Source organism: Falco peregrinus, chromosome 7 (assembly GCF_023634155.1).
Source record: "Falco peregrinus isolate bFalPer1 chromosome 7, bFalPer1.pri, whole genome shotgun sequence".
In the NCBI taxonomy this organism is placed as follows: domain Eukaryota; kingdom Metazoa; phylum Chordata; class Aves; order Falconiformes; family Falconidae; genus Falco; species Falco peregrinus.
This window is the reverse complement of record NC_073727.1, coordinates 48,127,854-48,150,263: the sequence shown is the minus strand read 5'-3', so window position 1 is coordinate 48,150,263 and position 22,410 is coordinate 48,127,854. Positions and strand designations below refer to the sequence as shown.

The window sequence follows — 22,410 nt, the reverse complement described above, 5'->3', positions numbered from 1 at the left end:
ATCCAGCTGCCTCCATGGTCCTCACTCTCTTAGAGCTTCACAACTTTTGTCAAATCCACTTCTTTTGGGATAACAATTTTTAGCTTGGACATAGACCAGAACTGTTACAGTTGTACGTATGTGAATGAGTGGATGGGGGGAGGTATTCCAGCACTGAACTTGCCCTTAATCAAAGCAGATTTTTTTTTTATTAAGAACAAGAAGGAAAGGATGAAGAACTTATGCACATCTCCATGTACCAAGTGTAGTTAGAGTTAGACTGCATTTTTCCACTTAAATTTCAAGCCGCATATCAAAGCTGCAAACGTTGTACTACAACTTGTCATATGCAAGACTGTGCAAAAGCTTTTAGTCTGCATACTTTATTCTTTGACAGATAACTGATAGAAAAGGGAAAAGTCTTATAAGAAAACATAAGAATGGCTTTCAACCTAAAATCACGTCCCTGAAATTGCCAACCCCTGATTGATATTGCATTAATGCCATTCTGTACCTTGTAATATATTTTAGCAAAAATGAAAACTGTGCAGGCTCAAAAATTCCATTAAGGGAATGTGAGGTTTTAGTAATCTTTTATTCCCCTTCCGGAATTCATTTTCCAGCCCAGAGTAACTTACTTTGTATCAGTCTAATACAAGGTCACACTAAAATTCGAGTAGGTTCTTCTTTCTAGGAAGAGGCATGTACATTCCTGCTCAGTTTTACTCCTGTCTGTTGAGTCTATATTATAAAGTGCCAGGCTCTTTTTACTTCTTGATATCCTGATTCTTCATAGTCCTGAGAACATTTTTTTTTTTTTTATGTTCTCCCTTCATAAGAACTGAGATATGAGAGGGAACTGTTTCCTAGTGAATTTTAAATTTACACCTTTTCTAAGCAACACCTCAATTAATAGCTGATTAAGAATCAATAGAGCTGCCTCCTGCTAGGAGCTCCATGGAATTCAATGGCAAGAGCCCCTTTTCCCACGTGATTCGTTGGAGCTCTGCAATGGCACTGACATTGTCAGTGGCAAGACTGAGGTCTAAATACAGCTGTAAATGTGCACTTCTTTAAATTACCTTTAACTAGAGAAATTCCAAAGACTCAGTTAAGACAGACAGACATCTAGAGTGTAATTCTAGCACCTCTCTCCTCTGTGAAGTGCAGAGGTTGAAATTTTGCATGTTTGAACCTCAGAATGGAAAAGAAATAAATGGATGTCTCTCTTTGGCCACAACTAAGCATCCCAGTTTTATTTATGGCTCATAGTTTGCTTACCTTTCATTCCTAAAGAACATACAGATTAGCAACAGTTCTTATAAACAAAAGATATTTTTTTTCTCCAGAGGCAGACAATCCAGTTGAGAAAAACAAGGCAGTAACTCCCAGGCCTGGCAAACAGAAGATGCTTTTCAACACTCAGAAGGTGATTTTTAGCTCCAGTGCTGATTTCTGGTTCTCAGCCCTCTTTCTCTTGTCCTTTTTTAAACAGCACCCCACCCCCCCTTCTCATCTGAAGAGGCCAGGCTGTAGGTCCAGCCTCTTTTGTAGTTCTTCTTCTCTGTGCACTCTCCAATATTACTTCTCCCATTCTTGCTTATTTCCTACTAAGAAATCACCACAGTTAATCACTGCTTTGCACAAGCTACACTATGTAGGTTAAAGAGAGAACAGTACAACTAGCAGTAAGGGATTCACTCACACCAGGTCCAACAAATGAAAGGCAATGATGGAGGCAGGGAAGCTGTTTATTGTAGCAATGTTTTATGCTTCCGTTACATTAGCCTTGGGAAGTTCTCTCCTAGTTGCCTGGGGTGAGGAGGGAAATTTTGTGCCCGAGCTGCAAATTTTTCCTGACAGTCTCACTGGGCTGGGTAATAGAAATAGTTGAACGAGTGCTTACAGTTAACTTATGGCATACTGGTTCAGTTAGTTTGAGCATTTCTACTGATTACTTCAAGTTCCCAGCAGAAGCTACACTGCAACCAGCCTGTATGTAGGCACCAAGTGAATGTTTAAGGCATCTTGAAAAATGGCTAAAAACCACACCATCCATCCAGTGCGTACATGTGCATCTTTAGCAGAGCTGGCTGCCTTTGATGTGTGGTTCTTCTGGACACACAACCTTTTACCCACAGTTTTGTGTAAGCAGTTCAGCTGATTGGTAATGGTGTGGCAATCAGAGCTGTCATTTCCCATGATTCTGCTGAAAATCCTACAGGTACGCAAATCCTAAGGGTTGATATGAATATTTATGGAGGCAAAAGGAAAAGGTCAAATTAATTTTTTATCCTTTGTGTTGTAGGACAGTGACTCATCTTCTCTTTTTTTCGCTTGCAGGTATGACATCATGAACCTGCAGTACATTGAGCCCAACCGCTATGACTATGTCCTCATTGGGACCTGGCATGAGGGAGTGCTTAACATCGATGACTACAGGATTCAGATGAATAAGAGTGGGATGGTCCGATCGGTGTGCAGTGAGCCTTGTTTGAAGGGCCAGATTAAGGTTTGCCTCAGACTCTAACTTTCTGCTATAGAAATTGAATCATCAGTGTTTTTTTCCCTAAACCCAAGCAAGCTTCTTTTAAGCCAAGGGGTAGGACTTCCTTTTCTTCAGGAAAGCCAAAATTATAGAAATACTCCTAGATTTACATCTTACTCTTACAATCCCACATACAGGCCTATGTTTTCTAAAATTGCCCTTTGTAGAGATGCAGAATCTTCTAGTGTGACAGGATTTGAATTTCACCTTATGTGAGAAAGCACAGAATTTTCATTTAGTCATTGCCTACAACATTCAGTGGCTGTGATTCACTTGGGGGCTGATCCTGAAAATAACATGACCCATGGGAATGCAGTATTTTGTTCCAGCAATAACACCTGCAAGAAAAAGGGGAAAAAATGCCTATTTGTGTCTCGTGTTCACAACAGGAGGTATGGAAACACAAATGAAATCACTCTGTGTTTACCAAACAGTAGCACTTGTACCAAGCTACAAATAATTTGCCACCTGCCATGTCTGGATGACATAAAGACATGTTTCACCAGTATCAAAATTGTATGGATACAGTAAGTTTAAAATGGCAAGAAGCCCATTCAGTAAAATCACCTTAGAGCAGACCTTCCTTTCTAATTTCATGTAATAAGCACACTTGCAGCTTTTTAATTCTATATTGCTAACCTAAGCAATGTGATTGATGATTTGGCAAAGGAGTAGTGACATATTCCAACAGTCTTGGAGGGGAAACATTATCGTTATTTACTACCCTCCAAAACATCTCTTCCCTGTTTTTGAGATTGTGCAGTTTGTGTATGTGTGTGTATATGTAAACACCATGCATACAAAATGCCAGCTTCGGCTGCCATTGAAGTCTATTGGAATCTCTCCACAGACTGCAGGAGGAAATGTTAACAAGAAAAGCCCACAAAGCCAGCATTCAATAAAACAAATATTTTGTGTTTCACTACTACACTTAGCTCTGCATATAGATGGATAGGAAGATCCTGGAGAGAAGGCTTGATTCCTCCTTTCTGGTAAACAGAGCTAGAGTCTTTGTTGGAACCCCATGAGCTGGAGAAATCCTTAATCTTTCTTTTAGCCTCAGCATAATGGAACTAGGAATCAAGACAAGAAAACCAGCTTTTCAACATTGGATCATTAAATTTAGCAGCTTCACAGCAGAGAAAGATACAGCTTTCAGGGACGTTTCTCTCCAAAAGAGCAATATGGTCACTGCATATTGGTTTTATTTTCTACTAGGACCCATTACATCTTTTAAGCAGTATATTTTTTAATTTGCTCTTATTTGAATTTCTGTTTACACTAGTGTAATGAGCTCCAAAGAGACTTCCATGTAAATTGGTATTTATGTGTCTGTGTGCACTTGTGTGTGTATATTTATATATCTATCTATGCATGAATCACTCTTTGTTCTAACCTTTGACTTTGTTTATGGTTTTTGGTATGCAACAGATATCAAGCGTGGGCTGAGCTACTTGTCCTGACCTGAACCATCTCTCAGATTAAGCCTTTTCTCAAGCCTGACTGAAAATATAACACTCACCATGCCTCTGTACCAAAGAGAAAAAATGTTTTGTACTTTTAACTCAGACTTGCTACCCCCAAAATTAAATAGAATTCTCCCAGAGATTATCCTTGAATTCCTAAGCACAAACTTTAATATGTAGGGGTAGTACAGAATCAGGATTCATGTTTTCTAGTTGTTTGAAATGTGCCATACACAGGGATCCTGTCATATTTTAAACAATGCAGGTGGTATCTGTTTGCTGGTTGTCTGTGCTGTCTTATAGAGGATCATAGCTGAGGATGTATTTTGCATTACAGGTGATCAGGAAAGGAGAAGTGAGTTGCTGCTGGATTTGCACTGCTTGCAAGGAGAATGAATTTGTTCAGGATGAATTCACATGTAAAGCCTGTGAGCTTGGCTGGTGGCCAAATGCTGACCTGACAGGTAGGGATGTGTCCCTCCAAATGCGTTCCCATTTTACGTGGTGTAAGAAGAATGGTGTGTGGTGGAGAGTAAGATGGCAGTATGAAGAGATATTAAAGGCAAATATTTAAACGCACATCCCCATGCAGCTTAGGGTACATTATAAACTGTTTTATCTTTTGGCTCAGTTCAACAGCACTGGCAATAAAGATGGCACAATTTCTACGAAGAAATGACATTGTCTGTTCCTCCTCTTCAGTTAGCATAAGCACTGATAAAGCTGTTAAGACTGCTAATGAATTCAGCAGCATTTGCTGCAATTTTAGCAGTGATTATCACAAAAACACAGTGCATCCTTGTCAGACTGACTTGATACTCTTTCTGATTGTTCTACCATGCAATTAGTAATACTTTATCTGGGATTTCAGAGGCCATTCAACAACTGATTACCAGACTTTTGTTCGGTATAAAGATCATTCTTACTGCACCTGCAAGCAAGAGGAATGTAAACAAAATCCTAAGAAAGGCTGGCAGAAGAAAGGGAAACAGCTAGAAGTGGTCTCCCCTGTGTATATGCTTTGGATGAGTGACATCTTTCTGCTATTTTGTACCTGTCAGGGTCAACCTCCACAACTGCTCAGGGCTTTGCAGTAACCATTACCCCAAGAAAATAGATTTAATGCACTGAGAAACACCACCCTGACCTTGGGGGTTGCTTTGCATCACTGTAGAAGGCTACTGGAACTTCTGCCCCATGCCGCATCTGCAAATCTTGGCTGACAGTATTCAGCAGGGCATCTGGCTACCTAGCTGAAGATCAGATGGGCAATTTATCACATCTTTGTCCTTTAACATGACTGGCTGGGAACTAGATGTTGCTTCAGCATTTAACACATAGATGAAGTACTCAAACCTTAATTAAATATTTCCAAGACATACTGTTCAGCTAGCCACTGAACTGAGGTGAGCTTTCAGACGATTTAGAGAGGGAAGGCTGCCCACTTCTTCAGCTAAAAATATATTATTAATCACAATAAACTGGGAAATTTGATCCATTGTTTATCTTAGTTTTCTATGGAAAATAAGCTACAGCCACGTCCCAGATGGGTGTGTATCTGTCTATATCTCATACCTCTCATCCCAACACCCCCCCTTACCTCTTGCTGTGCAACTGAACCTACTTCAAACAGATTTGTCAGGGTACAGAAATCTCAATGATCATTCAGTGCCTTCAAGTTTCATACAAGTTGGTTATACGAAGAGGAATTCTTGAAAAACCCTGGTAAGGCCCCTGATTGTGGAAAAACCTCTTGTATTACTAGACACCAGAAAATCTACAGCATCTTTCATAAATATCCTGACCATTGGAAAAGCTCATATTCAGCTCTCACCTCCTAGGACACCAGTGTCTGCTAATTTTAAAGGAGATATCTATAGACAACTGGGTTCTGTTAGTCTTGGAGCTTTGCAGAATTGTTTGTATCTACCGTTCAGGGAAGAAAACTGGGGCTTCTTTTTAATCAATAAGGCAGAACAAGAACATAGTGAGAGATCAATGTGCACTTGAGCAAATATGGTTCAGTGCTATCAGCTGCCCAAAACAGCTCAAAAGGGGGCATGTCAAAATGACAGGCACTGCTGAAAGGAGCTGAGGAAAGCATCAGTGCTGGAAGAAATCTCAGGGGCATGTTACAATCTATTAACTTTTAATGAAATCAGTAGATGACCTGCTGATTTGTGTTTCTTCTCAGCAAGGAGACTGGACTGCTGCTGTTCTAAAATCACAGTAGCATCAGCTAAATGACAGTGTAGCCATTGACTGATTTCCTAGAGAACATCAAAACGGCAATCTGCTCCTGCACAGCTTCTTCATTCTGTTTTATTCAGGAAAAAACTTTTTTTAACCCCTGCAATTCATTTACTTGAATAGCAGTACAAAGTTGTGAAGAGAAGCTGATGCCATACAAACCTTTAGAAAAGGGAGATTTATAGATAAACTCTGGTTCCTGAATTTTGTGGGATTCACTATTGGTACCATTTAATCTGGAGTTACCTTTCTTGCCAGGATTTCTCCCATCAAATGTTTTTTTATAGCTTGCCTTTGTGTGTTGCGTTCATACCCTGACAGTCACCATACTATTGACGCAGACATTAACATCTCACATTTCAGCTGATTTTTCCCTTTTCCTTAAATATTTGACGTTAAACATGTATGCAGTTTTAGTCCCATTTTCCATCACAGATGAAGGCTCTAAAATGCTTAGTCCCTTTAAGAAATGTGAAGCACATACTAACCTGTTTCCTAAGACATGCTTTTCAAGGTGCTCATTCTTTCTGTTTGAAATCAGTCTCTGTTGCTCAGCAATCCTTTCCTGACATTTTAATGTTATTTTTAAATGTACAATTTTTTTATAGATTGCTTCCCCTAAACATGTGTTCAGTGAAGTGGAGTCAGCAGGCACAAAGGATTTCTCACCACAGATGATAAAAATCTGACCTGACAAATAGTCACTAAACCCAGTATCTTAAGGCCTTGTGCCAAGAAGAGATATCTTTTATAGTATCAGAATCTAATATAAGAAGAATGAATGTGAAGCTAGTAAACCCAATTTACATAAATAATCTTAAATAAGCAATAAAACGGGGTAGGACAGGAAGTTATATAGAGTTATTATGAAAGGAATAATAAAAGTTTGGGACCATCAGTTACCTGGGATGTGTTAATGGCCTCAGAAAACATCCTGGATTGTCTTATTGGCCTTGCAGTATGAATATATTTTTTTTAAATAATTACAAAAATCAATTAGCCTTCTGCCCTAGGAAATGATTCATGGTTAAAGTACAGGGGAAATAGTAGAAGAAACCTAACAAATAGCTTTTTACTAGAAACTGAGCTGTGAATCTTTTGCCACTAATTCTCTGATTTTTTTGAAGTGTGGGTTAGCTGTTGGGTTTTTTGTGGATTTTTGTGTTGGATTTTTTTTTTTCAGCCTCCAAGTACACCATTTCCTGAGTATCCTCCCCCAGTCTCAACAAGGTTCCCTAGCCCACTTTCTCCTAGCTGGGAAATGACCCACCTTCACAGGCGCTGACAACCAACAACTGTTTGCTGATACAAGCAGTGCAGGCAGCTTTTTACAATGTTTGTAGCATATGTGGCTCTTGGGGCTTGCTAGTGCGCAGGAATTACACTAATTTAATGAAACAGATTTCTAAGACCTTACACAGAATAAGCTTAAAGCTTAAACTACCATGCTGAATCAGGGCTAAGGCTCTGAAAATATTGTTTAAGATGGAATAATATGAGTAAAGCTTGAAGTTACTAAGCTTAAAACCTGTGCTGAAACTTAACCCTTCCAGCAACCACAGACTGGCTTCCTGTTTAAGAAGAGCTCTGCATGTATTAATCAATGAGCAGGAAATTCTGATTCTTAGTCTTTTATTAAACCAAAGAAAGAGCCAACTTCCGCTCAGGGCTGCTGCAGTCAATGGCCAGAGGTTCTCACTTCCAATAAAAAGCTTTTTCTTCTTATTTCATTATAAAAATGCCAGTTGGAAGAACAGGTTTCCTCACCTATCTGCATCTTGAACAGACCACTTTGAGCACAGAATTCCTTTCCTTTATAAAATATGACCTTCAGTTGCACATGCTAGCATTTCTGTTGGGTTTGATGTTACAGACAGCTGTAACATCATTACCTGTAGTTAAGTAGTCAGCTTTACCTGTAGTTAAGTCAGCAGGGTACTCAGAGACTTGTCTCTTTGGAATACAGAATTATAAGACATTTTTTCAGTTTACATGACATTGGCAGACATTAAAAGTTTGAGTGGAAATTTTCCATGTCAGGACTTTGCCTCGGGCTGATTTTTTTTTTTAATTTCAACAAAAAACTTTTTTTTTTCTTCTATTTCTAAAAATGAGGTTACAGTAAAACTGTTCAACCCTAATCCATACCTCTGCTTACTTCTATATTTGGAAGGAAGGACTTTACATTTTGGTAGAGGTATCAGCTGGTAATTGTGTGTCACCCTGTGGAAAATGCATGCAAATTGAGGCAAACTGTGGGTCTCAGAAGCTTTTAATTCATAGAACTTGGTTTCTGTAGATATACTCCATACTGAGGAGGAAGGGGCTTTTGTTCATCACAATATCAGGGCCCTTGTTAAGATTTAGCAGCAAAACAGAGGAAAAAAATGCCTCTGTCACAAGCTTGCTGACAACGCTGCTTTTTCCCTGCTCTTAACTGCATCCAACAACCCAGACAGGCAGCAGTGACAAGCTGGACCAGCAGTGTGAGTGATGGAGACATCTAGGTGGAGAGGGGGCTGGCTAGGAAGGAGAACTGAGATGGGGACAGTGAGGGACTGGGAGGAAAGGTACCTGAAAGGTCGAGAAAAGGCACAAAAGGTGATCTGAGTCCAAGGGAAACTGGACGAGGACAAAAACAAGAACTAGAAGAGGCCATGGATATTTACCCTGGGATACAGAAACACACTAAAAGCATTTTGGCACTGCCAAGAACAGAAATTAGGAAATTTCAGAATGAAGGTTTTCAGTAACTCAATTTCACAACTGTACCATCCTATTAACACAGAGGATTTTGTCTTCTTGGTAATGTTTATTGCTGGTATTTACATCTTCAGCACAGTGAGGAAGGTAGCCAGAGACTCCTTTAAATTGAGTGTGGGAGAGAGCAGTTAAGTACCATCTGAACTGATTCCTATGTTTGCACATCTGTACTAGTCATAAAAGAGACTCTTTCCAGTTATTTTTTGAAGGCATGCATATTTCATGGGCTTGGCTTTTCCATAGGAATTAAATTACATTATTTAGAGGAAAAACAATAAGCAGAGGGTTTGATAAAACAAGAATAAGGTAACGTTAAGGGCAAAAGAAAAGCAGAAATACACTGAGAACATACAGTGTCTATGGTGCAGTTCCATTACAACTTTGGATTTTGTCACATGAAGGCGGGGGAGGGGTGGAATCTTCTCAACCCCGGGTGTCTGATCTGTCTTACAGTGCCCCAGGAAAGCCGAGACCCTTGTGCCTGACCAGTCTGTCAGCGTCCCGTTACAGGGACCCTTCACTGAACAGTCCCGCTGGGTCGGAGGGCAACTCGACTGCCTTGTTCAGGCAAACACCCCAGCTGCATCAGGGGGACCCTCAGCGGGTCCTCCCGCTTTACCTGAATGTGTTACCCACCGCTGGCAGCTGCTAGCGCCCGCAAAGGGCTAACGGTAACAGGTTACGGAATAACACTCTTTATCAATATAAAATCATGACAAATTAAGGTTAGTGATCACCAGTGACAGGGACTGTCTGAAAAAACAAGCTTGAAATTATATACAACTAAATTATAATCACTAATAGCAGTTAGCATGAGTTAGTTATTCAACATGCACACAATAGGTGTCCCTATGGGGGAGCAGACAGGTTCAGCCCGTCGACTGATCCCAGAAGTTACGATGGAGTCTTCCCTAACTTCTCGCCTCATCTGTCCACTTATACTCCATTGCATATTCATTTTTCATACACAGGATTGGTTACAAGTTTTTCGCTTCTGATGCAAATCAGTACGCATCCTCAGATAGCACTGCTGAAGTTCTCTGCTAACTGTGCATGCTGCTCAAGTGGGGTTTTGCCCTCTTCTGTGGGGGCTATTTGAGCTGGAGGTTATGATCTCACTACCACAATTATATTTGTCTCATTTTCATCTAATTTTCTGTTGATGTCAGTGCATTGCAACACCTTATCATCCTGTTTCTTCTCATAGCCAGAACTTTCCTCACTTGAAGGCTCCTTTCTGTGTAACTTAGGTAATGGTGTCCTTTTCACTATCTGTCCTTTGTTTCTCATCCTCCCCAAGGCTGACTACCTTGATTAGAAGTCCCTTCATAACAACTTTAGAGAGTGAGTCAGCTTGACCTAACTTTATGAACACTGAATCAGAGTTGGGTAATCTGGAGGTTTAGGCAACAATTCCCCCCCGCCTCCCCCTTTGGACTTATTTCAGTCCAGGACTAACCCATTTCCAGCACATTTAGGTGGTGCTTGGGTGACTCTAGTCACACATATTGTTGTTACCAACTGGTATCACGTGCCCAGTGAGGTGTGGTAGTGCCTTGGAGGCAGGTAACTTTGGGGTGGAGGTGTGTGTTGCTATTACAGTGAGATCATTTCATCTGAGGAAAGTAATTCTGCCACAATGGCTGGCTCAGCAGTGGACATCTCATGGATTCTGCATGTGACAGCTGCTATGCAGTTTCAGCTGTGGGTGCCATCAGGTTCCCACCCCTGCAGGGAGCACAGCAGAGCCTGGCCGTGGGGTCTCCACTCCGCTCCACCCTCCGTCACTCCCACCAGCATGTGCTGAGCTGGCAGGGTGTGTTGCTTAGGGAGCTGTGGCGATGCAGATTCTGTGCACGCCAACCATCCCGAAGGTGATAGCTGTATTTTACCCTAAAAAGCTTTCTGTAATACTACGCTTCTGTTAGCACCCAATTTTCTCTAATTCCCCCCCTCAAGGTGATTTTCCCACAGATTTATTGTCATTTTTCTGCCCATAGATCTCTAATTAATTTATATTATTTATAAAATCACCCTCACAAAAATGTCGTGGTTCAAGTTATAGTGGTTTTGATATAGGTTAAAATAAGGTCGGTCAAAAAGCTAACTATTTTGATTTGTAACAATCCTTTCCCTTCTGAAATAAAGGGATGGTGCTGAGTTTTCTGGGTTCTGTTCCCAGCTCTGTCTCTGATATGCTGGGCTTGTCATCTCAAGAAAAATATTCAGAAAATTTCCAAATCTCATTTCTTTTTGTAGTGTCATGAGCAAATGTTTGCAACACACAAAACTGATGGTTGTTTTTTGAACATGTTTAATCCAAACTTTTCCATGCTGCAGTTCACTCCTTTGTAAGATGGTTGCAATAAACCATGGCATGTAGGCATAAACTGATGTTTGAATTATATTGGGATCCAGAAAAAAAGACCTTTCTTCAGGCAGCTACCTTTCTAACACTCTTGTTTCTTTTCTGTACACTGCAGGCTGTGAACCCATCCCTGTAAAGTACCTCCAGTGGAGCAATATAGAGTCTATTGTGGCTGTGGTCTTTTCCTGCCTGGGGATCCTGGTCACCATGTTTGTCACCCTTATCTTTGTGCTCTACAGGGACACCCCTGTTGTCAAATCCTCCAGCCGGGAGCTCTGCTACATTATCCTTGCTGGCATCTTTCTGGGTTATGTCTGCCCTTTCACCCTTATAGCTAAACCCACCACGACATCCTGCTACCTCCAGCGCCTTCTGGTGGGTCTCTCCTCTGCCATGTGCTATTCTGCCCTTGTGACCAAAACCAACCGCATTGCACGCATCTTGGCAGGCAGCAAAAAGAAGATCTGTACCCGCAAGCCACGCTTCATGAGCGCATGGGCCCAAGTAGTCATCGCCTCCGTTTTGATCAGTGTGCAGCTGACACTGGTGATCACGCTGATCATCCTGGAGCCCCCAATGCCCATCCTCTCCTACCCCAGCATTAAGGAAGTTTACCTTATCTGCAACACCAGCAACCTAGGCGTCGTGGCTCCTGTGGGCTACAATGGACTCCTCATCATGAGCTGCACGTACTATGCCTTCAAGACTCGCAATGTGCCTGCCAATTTCAATGAGGCCAAGTACATTGCATTCACCATGTACACCACTTGTATCATCTGGCTGGCCTTTGTGCCTATCTATTTTGGCAGCAACTACAAGATCATCACCACCTGTTTTGCAGTGAGCCTGAGCGTGACAGTGGCGCTGGGGTGCATGTTCACTCCTAAGATGTACATCATCATAGCCAAGCCTGAGAGGAATGTCCGCAGTGCCTTCACCACCTCAGACGTGGTGCGTATGCATGTCGGGGATGGCAAGGCACCTTGCAAGTCCAACACTTTCCTCAACATATTCCGGAGAAAGAAGCCAGGGGCTGGAAATCCAAAGTAAGTGGTTAAATGCAGGTACACATCTATCTGTATATGTCCCTCTCTTTGTCATCCTCTCTTGGTTGACCATAGTCTGCTCGATAGTAAGGTATGTAACAGTTTTTCAACTCATGTGTAGCAGAAAAGATGGAAACGATCTTTTAGATCTAAGCCTTAGATGGATATGGACATGTCGCTGCTCATTTTCTCTCCTGCTCTAAAGGCAGCCGTGTACACAACTCCCTCTACCTCTGGGGCAGGTCAGGCAGTGGCAGAGTAACCAAGCTCCATTTGCAGCTTCTCCCATCTCTCCGTGCATGTGATGGGGATCTCACGCACCTACGTGCATTTACTCTGCGTTATGTTCAAACTGAGGTGATACTGTAGCCTTTGGGGAAAGGGGACCAGAAATCTATGTCTGAGTGGTTGTAAATCACATGTACTTGTCTAAGGCTGCTGGGATGTGTGCGTGAAAGCTGGGGATTGAACATCAGTTTTTAAGGTAATGTTTTGTGACAGTCCTCATAATTGTGATCCGAAAGCACCCTTCATACTATTCCTGTGCTCTATTTAATATTCAGAAATATGAGCAATACTCTTAATCATCGTTAGTGTAAACTTGTCCATGTTCTCAAACCCAGTGTTGGTGTGAAAGCTGCAGAAGTCAACTGATGGCGAAAATGAACTTGCATCTACATCTATTGAACCTGTTATTTTCCTTGCTAATAATTATAAGCAACCCAGCTGCAGCAGAGGGAGAGAGAGAACTGTTAACTTCAAACAGCATTTTCCTGTGAGCAGCTGTCTGAACATTTGCATTCTTCATTATCTTATTGCTTTTTAATCTTTAAAGAAGCACCATAGGGCTAGACATGAGCTTAGATTATTTTTGTCCCAATTAAAAAAAAATTACAGAATAATAATGAACCAGTGAAGTCTACATTTCTGAGCTTCCTGATAGAATTAAAATTCAGTTAATTTCCACTATTTGGGATCTGTAAGTTTCTCTGAGTCACTCCAGTTGGTTTGTGTAAGAACTGTTTTCATATGTTGTGGAGATGGAAGGGCTAAGGATGGAGGCAATACTGCAGAAAACCCATGCTCTGGTCAATTTTGCCTTTATGCTACTTCCATACTTTTTATTTTGTTGCCAGACAGGGAGTCAGAAGAGAAGGGAACGGAGATGTAAGTAACCCAAATACACAGCGCAGTGTGCCACAGAGGCCATGATAAGACTGCCAGCTCCTAAGCTAGGCAGAGAGGGAGCTGGGAATGGCAGGCAGCCCTTGGGAGGCCCCCATGCAGGGAGATGGCCAAAAATGTCTGTAGGTCAAAACATTGAATTCCATGCAAATAGGAAGCTGGAGCCTGATACGCCTTCCTCTGACTCTCTGGAAGTTGGATGGGGTCTTACATGTTTGTAAGAAACTAGTGTGGTATCTCTGCAGTGTAGTCTCTGGCTAATGCTGTTGGTATCTTTAAGATGATATCAGACAGAAACAAAGACTCTTGAGTATTTCAGATCATGAGAAACTTAATAACTAATTCTTTGTTGTGCTTACTGTTCTACTTTCACCAAAAAAAAATTACCTTAAAGATCCAAAAGCAATATACCTAGAATACAGTTCATAATGTGAGAAAATATTTCATCCTGTTCAAAAACTGAGCTTCCCCCTCAGCATTGTCACCCTAAAACAACAACAGGGCTTACATGAGCTTTTTAGGAATTTGTTTATTGCATCATTTTAGTAAGATTTTCTTGACCTTTCTGTTGAGTCTCTGTGAGTGGTATAAAGCAAAAAAGTTCTACAGAGTTTTAAGATGCTCTTCTAAGCTAAAAGTTCAACACCTAGTTAATATGCTTTTTTATCTCAGGCCAAGCCTCCAGATCTTCTTACACAGCAAAATCCCAACCTCTGACCTAAACCTTCTGTGCAATAACTGCTAAGTTCTTCACCTAAACCAGCACAGATGTGGAGGCATGCTGGGCTTGCTGATGGAGAAGGACAGCATTCCTCTCTGTACATGGACATGAAGAACTGAAAACAGAGTAGCATACAAACACACAGCTTTGGAAATAAAGTCACACGACAGCACAAAAAACAATTTCAGGGCTTTGGAGGATATTGTAGCTTCAAGCACAGTCCATTGCAAGGCTTGTGAGGACATTGCGCTGACATTAATAAAGAAGTGTCACTAAGGAAACTAAGAAGGAAAAAGCAGAATTTGCTAGAGCCTTTGAAGCTCCTAGACAGCTCCAGTGTGTGTGGTCAGGTCCTGCCTGAAACAGGACTTGAAACTACTGAATGTGCTTAATGCCCACAGGAACGGCCTGCAGGCAGATTGTTGTCTTCTTTTTTTTTTTTTTTTTTTTTTTCTCCATTTCCCCTCAAATTCTGGGCTTGATTTGCTATTTTTTCAGTAATTAAGATCCCTGATTATGTTGCTCTGCTTCTTCATTCTGTTATTGTCCCTCCCTATGGACACATTTTTCTGTGTGTAAGTGGCTAGCAGTGCTTCATTCAAGATTTCTTTTCCAGCTGTCTTACAACTTTTCATCCATTTTCTTGTTATCTCTTCTCTTTATATTGTTTTTCTTTTTCTACTTTTCAGTTTTCATCTCTTTTTCTGTCTGTATCAAACCTCTCCTCTGCTAATCCAATGAATTCCAATTCCTAAACAGAAAAGTGGCATCCATCTAAATTAAATTTGTGTGCACATACAGAGTTAAAGTATGGAAACTAGTTTACATTTACAAGGGCAAGTCAAACTTATGTAAGCCTGGATAAAGCACTCATATGCAATGTTGTGCTGTTAGTTTAACTAGCATAACCTGGGGACTAGAGCAAGCCAAGCCACTCTTCCTTTCTCCTTCCTAAAGTAGAACAAAGGAATTAACTAGGGAAATCTATTAACATAGGATCTATTAGTCAATTCAAAACCTTCAGCTATGTCTGATGCTAATATAGAGGTCAGAAAGTCCTCTTGAAAAATGTCTGTCCCAGCTGCATCACCAAAAGAGTTTCAATGAAAATAAATTGTTTAGTAACACTTGTCTTCACTTAAATTAGTTAAGGCACTCATTTAGGTTAAGAGCATCTCTGTCACTTCCCAGATGAATGCTCTATAACTGGACTATGCATTGTCCCACGGCAATTCTCCTCCTTTCTTTCTGTTCTTGACCAGCAATGTGTCCTGGAACAGAGAAAAAAAATCCTGATGCAAACCCTAGAGAAATACTTTGTATTCTTCTGTGAGAGAGCTTGAATCTGGGTCTGAGAGATCCCTTGTGATCCCTTCAGTACCAAACTGCTGCCAGTCTCTCCCTCTTGTCAAATGAATATTTAACTATGTATAAAAAATGGAACAGCTCCATCAGGAGATATGGAAAGAGAGTGATATCTGCTGTTTTTATTGAAGCTTTGTGGGGACATTTATTGTTAGTTTCATGCTTTATGACTTTACGAGATCCTGGCTGTTACAGGATGATGACATAGCAGCATTTTTAGGAGAAAATTTTTAATCTTATTTTTTCTCCCTTAGCTGTGAGATTGTATCTTTCGGATGCAGATCTTGCCATGATCATTAGCCTTGTTCTTGACCACAAATGTTACTTTGGTCTACAAGGGTCAATCAGCTTGAAGAGCAGCACTCCTGTACAGTGCATGTATGATCGCTTCCCTGAGGAAGCAGTGCTCCCTTGTGTACTATGTGCAGAAAAAATAACCAGTGACACTGAAGATGCTGATCTTGAGGAAGGTTCAGGAAACACCTTCTCCAGCCACTGTTTCAAATGGACCCTACTCAATGCGAAGAAGGCTGAAGCCAGGCCTGCAACCTGCAGGTCTATGCTGTTACTTTCCTATAGTACACACACACACTTCAACCAGAATTTGAGCCAAGGAGTTTTCAAAATTCTTTTATTCCAATAAAAAGTGTCAGGCAACCCAACATCTCCTAGTACCTTCTCCCTGCTTCCTTCATCCTTCCCTGTTCTTTGTCCTCTCTCCCTCTGTGCTGGGTCCCTACATACAGATTTTTAACTGGGAATCAGGTTTCTCAGTTACCTCTAGTAACATGTGTCTGTTCCCTTACCGAGGCTTAGGGAACCATCTGCTTTTTTTTGTCTTGCCAATTATAAAATTATCTCCAGGTATTCTTAAGTTACTCTTTCATTTTAAGCTGACTTGCTGAGTTGCCATTCATCTTCAGCAAGCTGTTCTGACATACTGTTTTTCTGGGACTCGTTTCACTTGGCGACTCACAGTCCACAAAGGCTTTTGGACTCTTCAGCTCCTTCATTTCCAAAGCCTCCCACAGACACACAGTGAGGGGAATCTCATCACAAGTACGTCCAGAAGGCAGGACATTTTGTTTCACTGTTTTTCCATGGTGGTGGGAGGAGGCAAATGCACAATGCAACATGGCAAGAGTTGGAGCTTCCAGAAATGGAGTAAATGTTCAGCATGTTCAGTTGCAGTCACACAAATGCAAATCTTTTACAGCCGCTCACTTGATCCAACCTGGGTGCCTCATCATAGGAAGAGATGCCCAGGAGTATTCCATCTTCTTGCTGTCGCGTTACTACTCCCTGCAATCAATATGACACCTTTAAGTAGGAGGCTATGGAGACAAGGGGGGAGGGGAAAGAAGTGTGAACATAAGATGTGAGACCACTTTTCACGTAAGTAAAACAGTGACTTCTGTCCTGACTTCTGCAGGCTATAGTGTGTGAAATTGAACAAAACTAATCTCAACCTGGCACAGCTGCACAAAGAATATTTCACTCTGTCTGGCTGAAATGCATCAAAAGATCTGAAACAAGAAGATTTAGTGGAAAGTGCAAGGAGGATTAATAATAACTGGTCACCATTGTACCTTCTCCCATAAAAGAGAATATATTGTCAAACTCCTGCACTTAGGACACAAGCCCAACCTGAGAAGTCTACAATAGATTTAAGTATTTTCTTTGGTTGTAAATTATGTCACCTAGCCAGCACCATGTAAGAATTATCTTCAAATGCTTGTTATACCGATTACTGTCTAGTGTAGTTTTATCTTCTTACAGCATTTCCAAACCAGTGTATAGACAACTGCTGAATCTACTAGGAAATGGTAGGCTGGCTTGTTTTGCAATTTAGAAAATTGATGTGGTGGGTAAATTTCTCGTGTCCTGCAGTAGTATTGCATACACAATAAGGCATCCCTTTATTTTTACAGTTACAGACTTAGAAAATGTCAAATTTCAAGGCATTTTCAAGAAGGCCTTTAAGCATGCTGGGCCTGCACAGCCATCCTGCTGAGGCTTACCCCAGAGGGAAAAGTCATATTACAGAAGAGTTTTGAAACAGCAGAAAGGTTTTAAGCTCCTGGAACTGGTAAATACAAAGATTAACAGGAAAAAAACCAAAAGATAATAGGGAAAATGATACAGGTGAGGTTAGGTTATTTATTTAAATAATTTCTTTGTTGTTGTATATTTGATCTCTCCATTAACCTGGCAATAAAATGTGGATGTCCAGCTCTGATTTTGGTGCTGACTCTGTAGAGCAGTGGCACCGTGGGGTGCAAGGCGCAGTGCTGTTTTGCGGCTGTGCAGCTTCCAGCTCCCTGCCAGGGCACAGGGCTCCACAACCACAGGGTGCTCGGTTTGACCTTGCACCTCACCCAGAGCATATCATGGAGGAGTCTGCTTCCTTTGCAGTGTGGGTGAAGATGTGGCATCTCTGGCATGGTTCCCTGGTGCCACAGGGAAAGCAGGTGGCATCCGGGTCTGGCCTGACTCGCCTCCCCATCACATCCTTCCCTGGGGTTTCCCTAGCTTCTGTATGCAGTGTAGTTCTTCGCCCTTTTCTGAGGGTGCAGTGCATTTTTGGGAGAGCACTGTGTATGCTCACAAGGATAGCTGAAGGTTTTAATGCCAGACATCTCTCTCTCAGCAGCTGGTATGTTTGCTGGCTTCGCTGGGCTATTTACTGGGATTAAACCATTAATGATTTTGTGGACACAGCACTGTGACAGGTAACAGCTCTTACCCAGTTATCTCATGTATGTGATGTGAATTTCAAATAAGAAAATTTATCAAACTCAGTCAAGCTGTTCAGTCCTTGTCAGTATATTGATTTAAGTGAGTATTTAAAACTCTCAGAAGACAGCTACGCGTTTCCAAAGGGACTCTTACAGTTGATGTTAAAGAATTGGAAAGAACACCAAATAAAGGAGTCTGAAACTTAATAATCCAATAGCAATCTCTTCTAGCCCTGCTGCAGGGTTGTCCATTAAATCTGAGCTATGTAATTATATCTAATATTGTCCCCCGTAGCCTTGAATTTGCTTTTGCTTTAATAGATATGATGTAGTTCTGTCCTGTGCAACAAAAAAGCACAGAATAGGTGATAAATAACTCTGAGATGTCACTATCACACTTACATTCTCTCTAGTTGTTTAAATGAATGCTAAAAATCATATTTATTTAAAAACCAGGCATGGCAAATGTGTATATCAAATTGTCTATCTGTGTATATATGTGCAAGATAACCAGTCTGGAGACAGAGGATTTACTTTTTCCTTCTAATGAGAAATAAGGGGCAAGGCTGCATTAGGCACTGCAAGTTTTCCTTGCAAATTATCCCGGCTAAAGGGAGTCCCAGCACATGCATAACCAATCACATGTCACTCCTGAGGCAAGCTGAGGAGAAGGAGTGGGGACACATATGCAATATGATTGGGACACTTGTCATCAAGTACAAGCCAAGAGTTCTGGCAGTTTAGGCTTATCCATCTGGGTTCCTTTCTGTGACCAAACAGAGGCTGCTCAAGACTATGTTTGAGAGAAATAAATCAGAAAAGCAATGAAGTTCAGCAGCACCCTCCCAGTAAAAGCAGTGAAGATAAAGCCCCCCTCAGACAAAATCCAGGCTATATCAAATGAGTTTACCGGGCACAGTACCCGCACCCTGGGCTCCCATCCAGACCTCTGTTTCTTCATCACCAGTCAGAGCCACATTTTATTTGGATGGTCCCTTTAGGGGAAAGGGCTGTTGTGTAAGGTTTTATGCAATTTCCTCCCTCTCAGGAGTTCCCGGTCCAGGGCAGTTTTGCCACTTTCTTTTTCATGGATGTTCGCAACTCTGTTCTCCCAGGGAATTTTGACAGGACATAAACCCAAGGAATGGTCTCTGAGTGCAGCCTGGTTCTTACCAAAGGACTCCTGGAGAACTTTGCTTTACAGCTCCTTCTCTTGTTTTGCTGCTTTCAAGATGCTGAATCACAAAATGTTGTTTTGCTTATGGGCACTGCTGTAGCACCAGGTTGCTTTGTGTAATGAGTGTCAGTACCTAAACAAAACGATGCATAGATACACAATCACACCAGAGGGGAGCTTTACAGTTATGTATCACAATCTCTGCTTCCTGACTGAGGGGAAGCAAAGGCAGTACTACAGAAATCCTGGGGAAGACTAGTATCTTTCTTGGCATAAAACACCAGAATAAGGACACCACTTGTAATTTAATTTCTTGCTTGACTGGATCACTTATTACATTTCCTTGTAATTTTGTATTTGTATATATTATTTATTGCATTTTTATTCTGAAATGTAGTCATTACAATCCAGTTAGGATGCTACAAAAATACACCAACTCAACAGTGAGTGATACAAACAATTGTGTTCACATGTAGGTATAAGCAAGTGATGTTCATCTGCTTAGCACCGTAATCTTATGTTGTTTTGGTTAGAATTCTCTCTGTGAGAAAAATAAAGAAGAAGTTTTCTCCTTTTAAGAGTATCAGGTAAATAAATAAATGTTGGAGTTGGCATCCAGATAAATACTTAAACCCCTGGATATTTTCCTATATTACATATAGAACTCAAGCTCCAGCTCTCTTAGGCGCATACTTAGAAAAAAAAAAACACCAAGCCCTGTTTGGGGGGTGGGGGGGGTGGGGCGGGGGTAGTCTGAAATATTTTTAAATGCATAATAGCATTTATTTATTTAATCTAGCATTTAAAAATGTCAATGGAATAAAGAACTACAATACAAGTCTCCTAGAGGCTACTTTAAGATTTTTTTAAGAATGCATTTTACCTCCTTCCTATCCTCAAAGGCGTGATAATTCAGCACTATGCCTCAGTTATTCGCCTCCCCTCAGCAGAAGAAAACAGAGCTGTGACATTTCATGAACACATGATAATTCATGTATAAATACTTGCTAGAATAAACACACAGGGTATTCTGCAAGTGTTTATTCTGCAGGGATCTCTGAGCCACCATGTAATTTCATACATCTTTGAGCTAATTTACAGGTGAACAAAAATTTGGGTACTGAAAGATATCACATGGATATATGATATTCTCTGTGTAAGGATAAGGCTATAAAACAGCACAAGCACTATACATACGTATATACAGTTAATATAAGGGTTTGGGTTTTTCCTCAAATTAAGATGTAGTCTGAAAAATATTCTTGATTCATCCCAGCAATTCAGTGCAAAATTACTGCTAATTTATTTAATCCTCTTTAATGCTTAGGGACACACAAGCACATGAGAGCCCAAAAGAGGACAGCACCCTTGGATGTCACCTCTTTCAGAAAGGCATCTCATGTTCTGGCTTGTTCATCGAGCTTACTCCTGCCTGTGATGAGTGCTCCCTTTTGCTCAGGGGTGACCCACAAAACAAAACACTGCAAGACAAACTGCAGATGCTGCGAACATATGCTGACAGAGCACCTGATTTTTAGAAGGGCTTTGTAATTCATAGGTGAATCACACCCCCAGAGAGAGAAGATGGTCCATCTCTGTTAAAGGACTGAAGACATGTATGGTTTTCCACCCTGCTAGAAACTAAATTGTCTGAGCAGGAGTTTATCTTGATTTTACAGGGTTAGTCTCAGTCCAGTATTGCTCTGTGTTTCATTAGAGAAATATCTTCAAAGTCCTTGGTGGATGACACTAGCATATAAGTTTTGTTTGCTGTGGGAAGAAGCCTGCACGTTGCTCTGTCAGTTGATTAGTAAAGTGTTTCAAAACAAATTTGTCAGGGTGATGCCTGCTGTCACCAAGGCACAAAGACCTGACCATCCTGACTTACATTGTCACTAATTTGGGAATTGTCTCCACACCTCTTTCATATCCTAAGGAAAGATCTGAAAAAAATTCTTAACAGCAGTATCTCAGTAGCTCCCCACCACTATTTGTGCTCCCAGAGCTGGGAGTACTTTTGGCAATGGGAGTTCTACTAAACTTTGGAAACAAAAGTCAAGCAGTTTCAGCTTACATATGCCTCAACAGCATGAACCACTGCCAACTGCAGCAGCCTTTGTGAGACCACAGCCTGCACACCTTTTGTGTCTCACCATCAGCAGCACCTGAGTTCCAGTTATTACAGGGACAGGACACAGCACACTAGCCAGGCACCTGCAGAAGCCCATTTTTCTTAAAATACCCACAAACTCAGACACATTTATTCACAAACACCTGTACTACCTCCTACAACATTTAATGCCATCTTAATTTTTCTATTATTCACATTACTTCACAGAATGCAGAAGAAGATGCAGAGACTGGTGCTGGTTACGATGTGCGGCAAAGCAGGGGCTAACTTCTCGTGTACTACTCAGTCCAAAATCTGGGTGTAGTCTTTCCTAAATGCCTGTCCCACAGATGTTTGCACTGGAGCAACTTTCTTTCTTCTCTCTCTCTCTTTTTTTTTTTTTTTATTTTTTTTGGTCTACGATGATTTAAGAGTTTATAAAGGGAAGAGTGAGGAATTTCCAAATCTCCATCTTTGCTTCCTGCTTGACTTCGATTTTTTTTTAGCTAGTATGGGTTGAATTTTTTTCACCTGTCTTCTGATACTGTTTTCCATCCTTCCTAAAAGCACTGACAAGCATTCACACCTGGAGCAGAGATCTGATCACATTGTTCTCCCAGTTCTTAGTTCTGTGCCACCAGGACTCTGAATGGGTAAAATCAGCATTGCCAGATCTTTGTTTGGGGTTTCCAGG

General features: G+C 41.1%; 1 protein-coding gene across 2 annotated transcripts in view; it reads left to right on the top strand.

Annotated features, from left to right (window-relative positions):
* Positions 1-22,410, top strand: part of GRM1 (glutamate metabotropic receptor 1) — a 197,827-nt gene that overhangs the window by 154,418 nt on the left and 20,999 nt on the right. For both annotated transcript variants that reach the window (XM_005230207.3, XM_027796947.2), the window contains exons 5-7: positions 2,323-2,491; positions 4,331-4,457; positions 11,490-12,420. In XM_005230207.3, the coding sequence (XP_005230264.1) occupies positions 2,323-2,491; positions 4,331-4,457; positions 11,490-12,420 (1,227 nt within the window). The remainder of the gene's footprint in view (positions 1-2,322; positions 2,492-4,330; positions 4,458-11,489; positions 12,421-22,410) is intronic.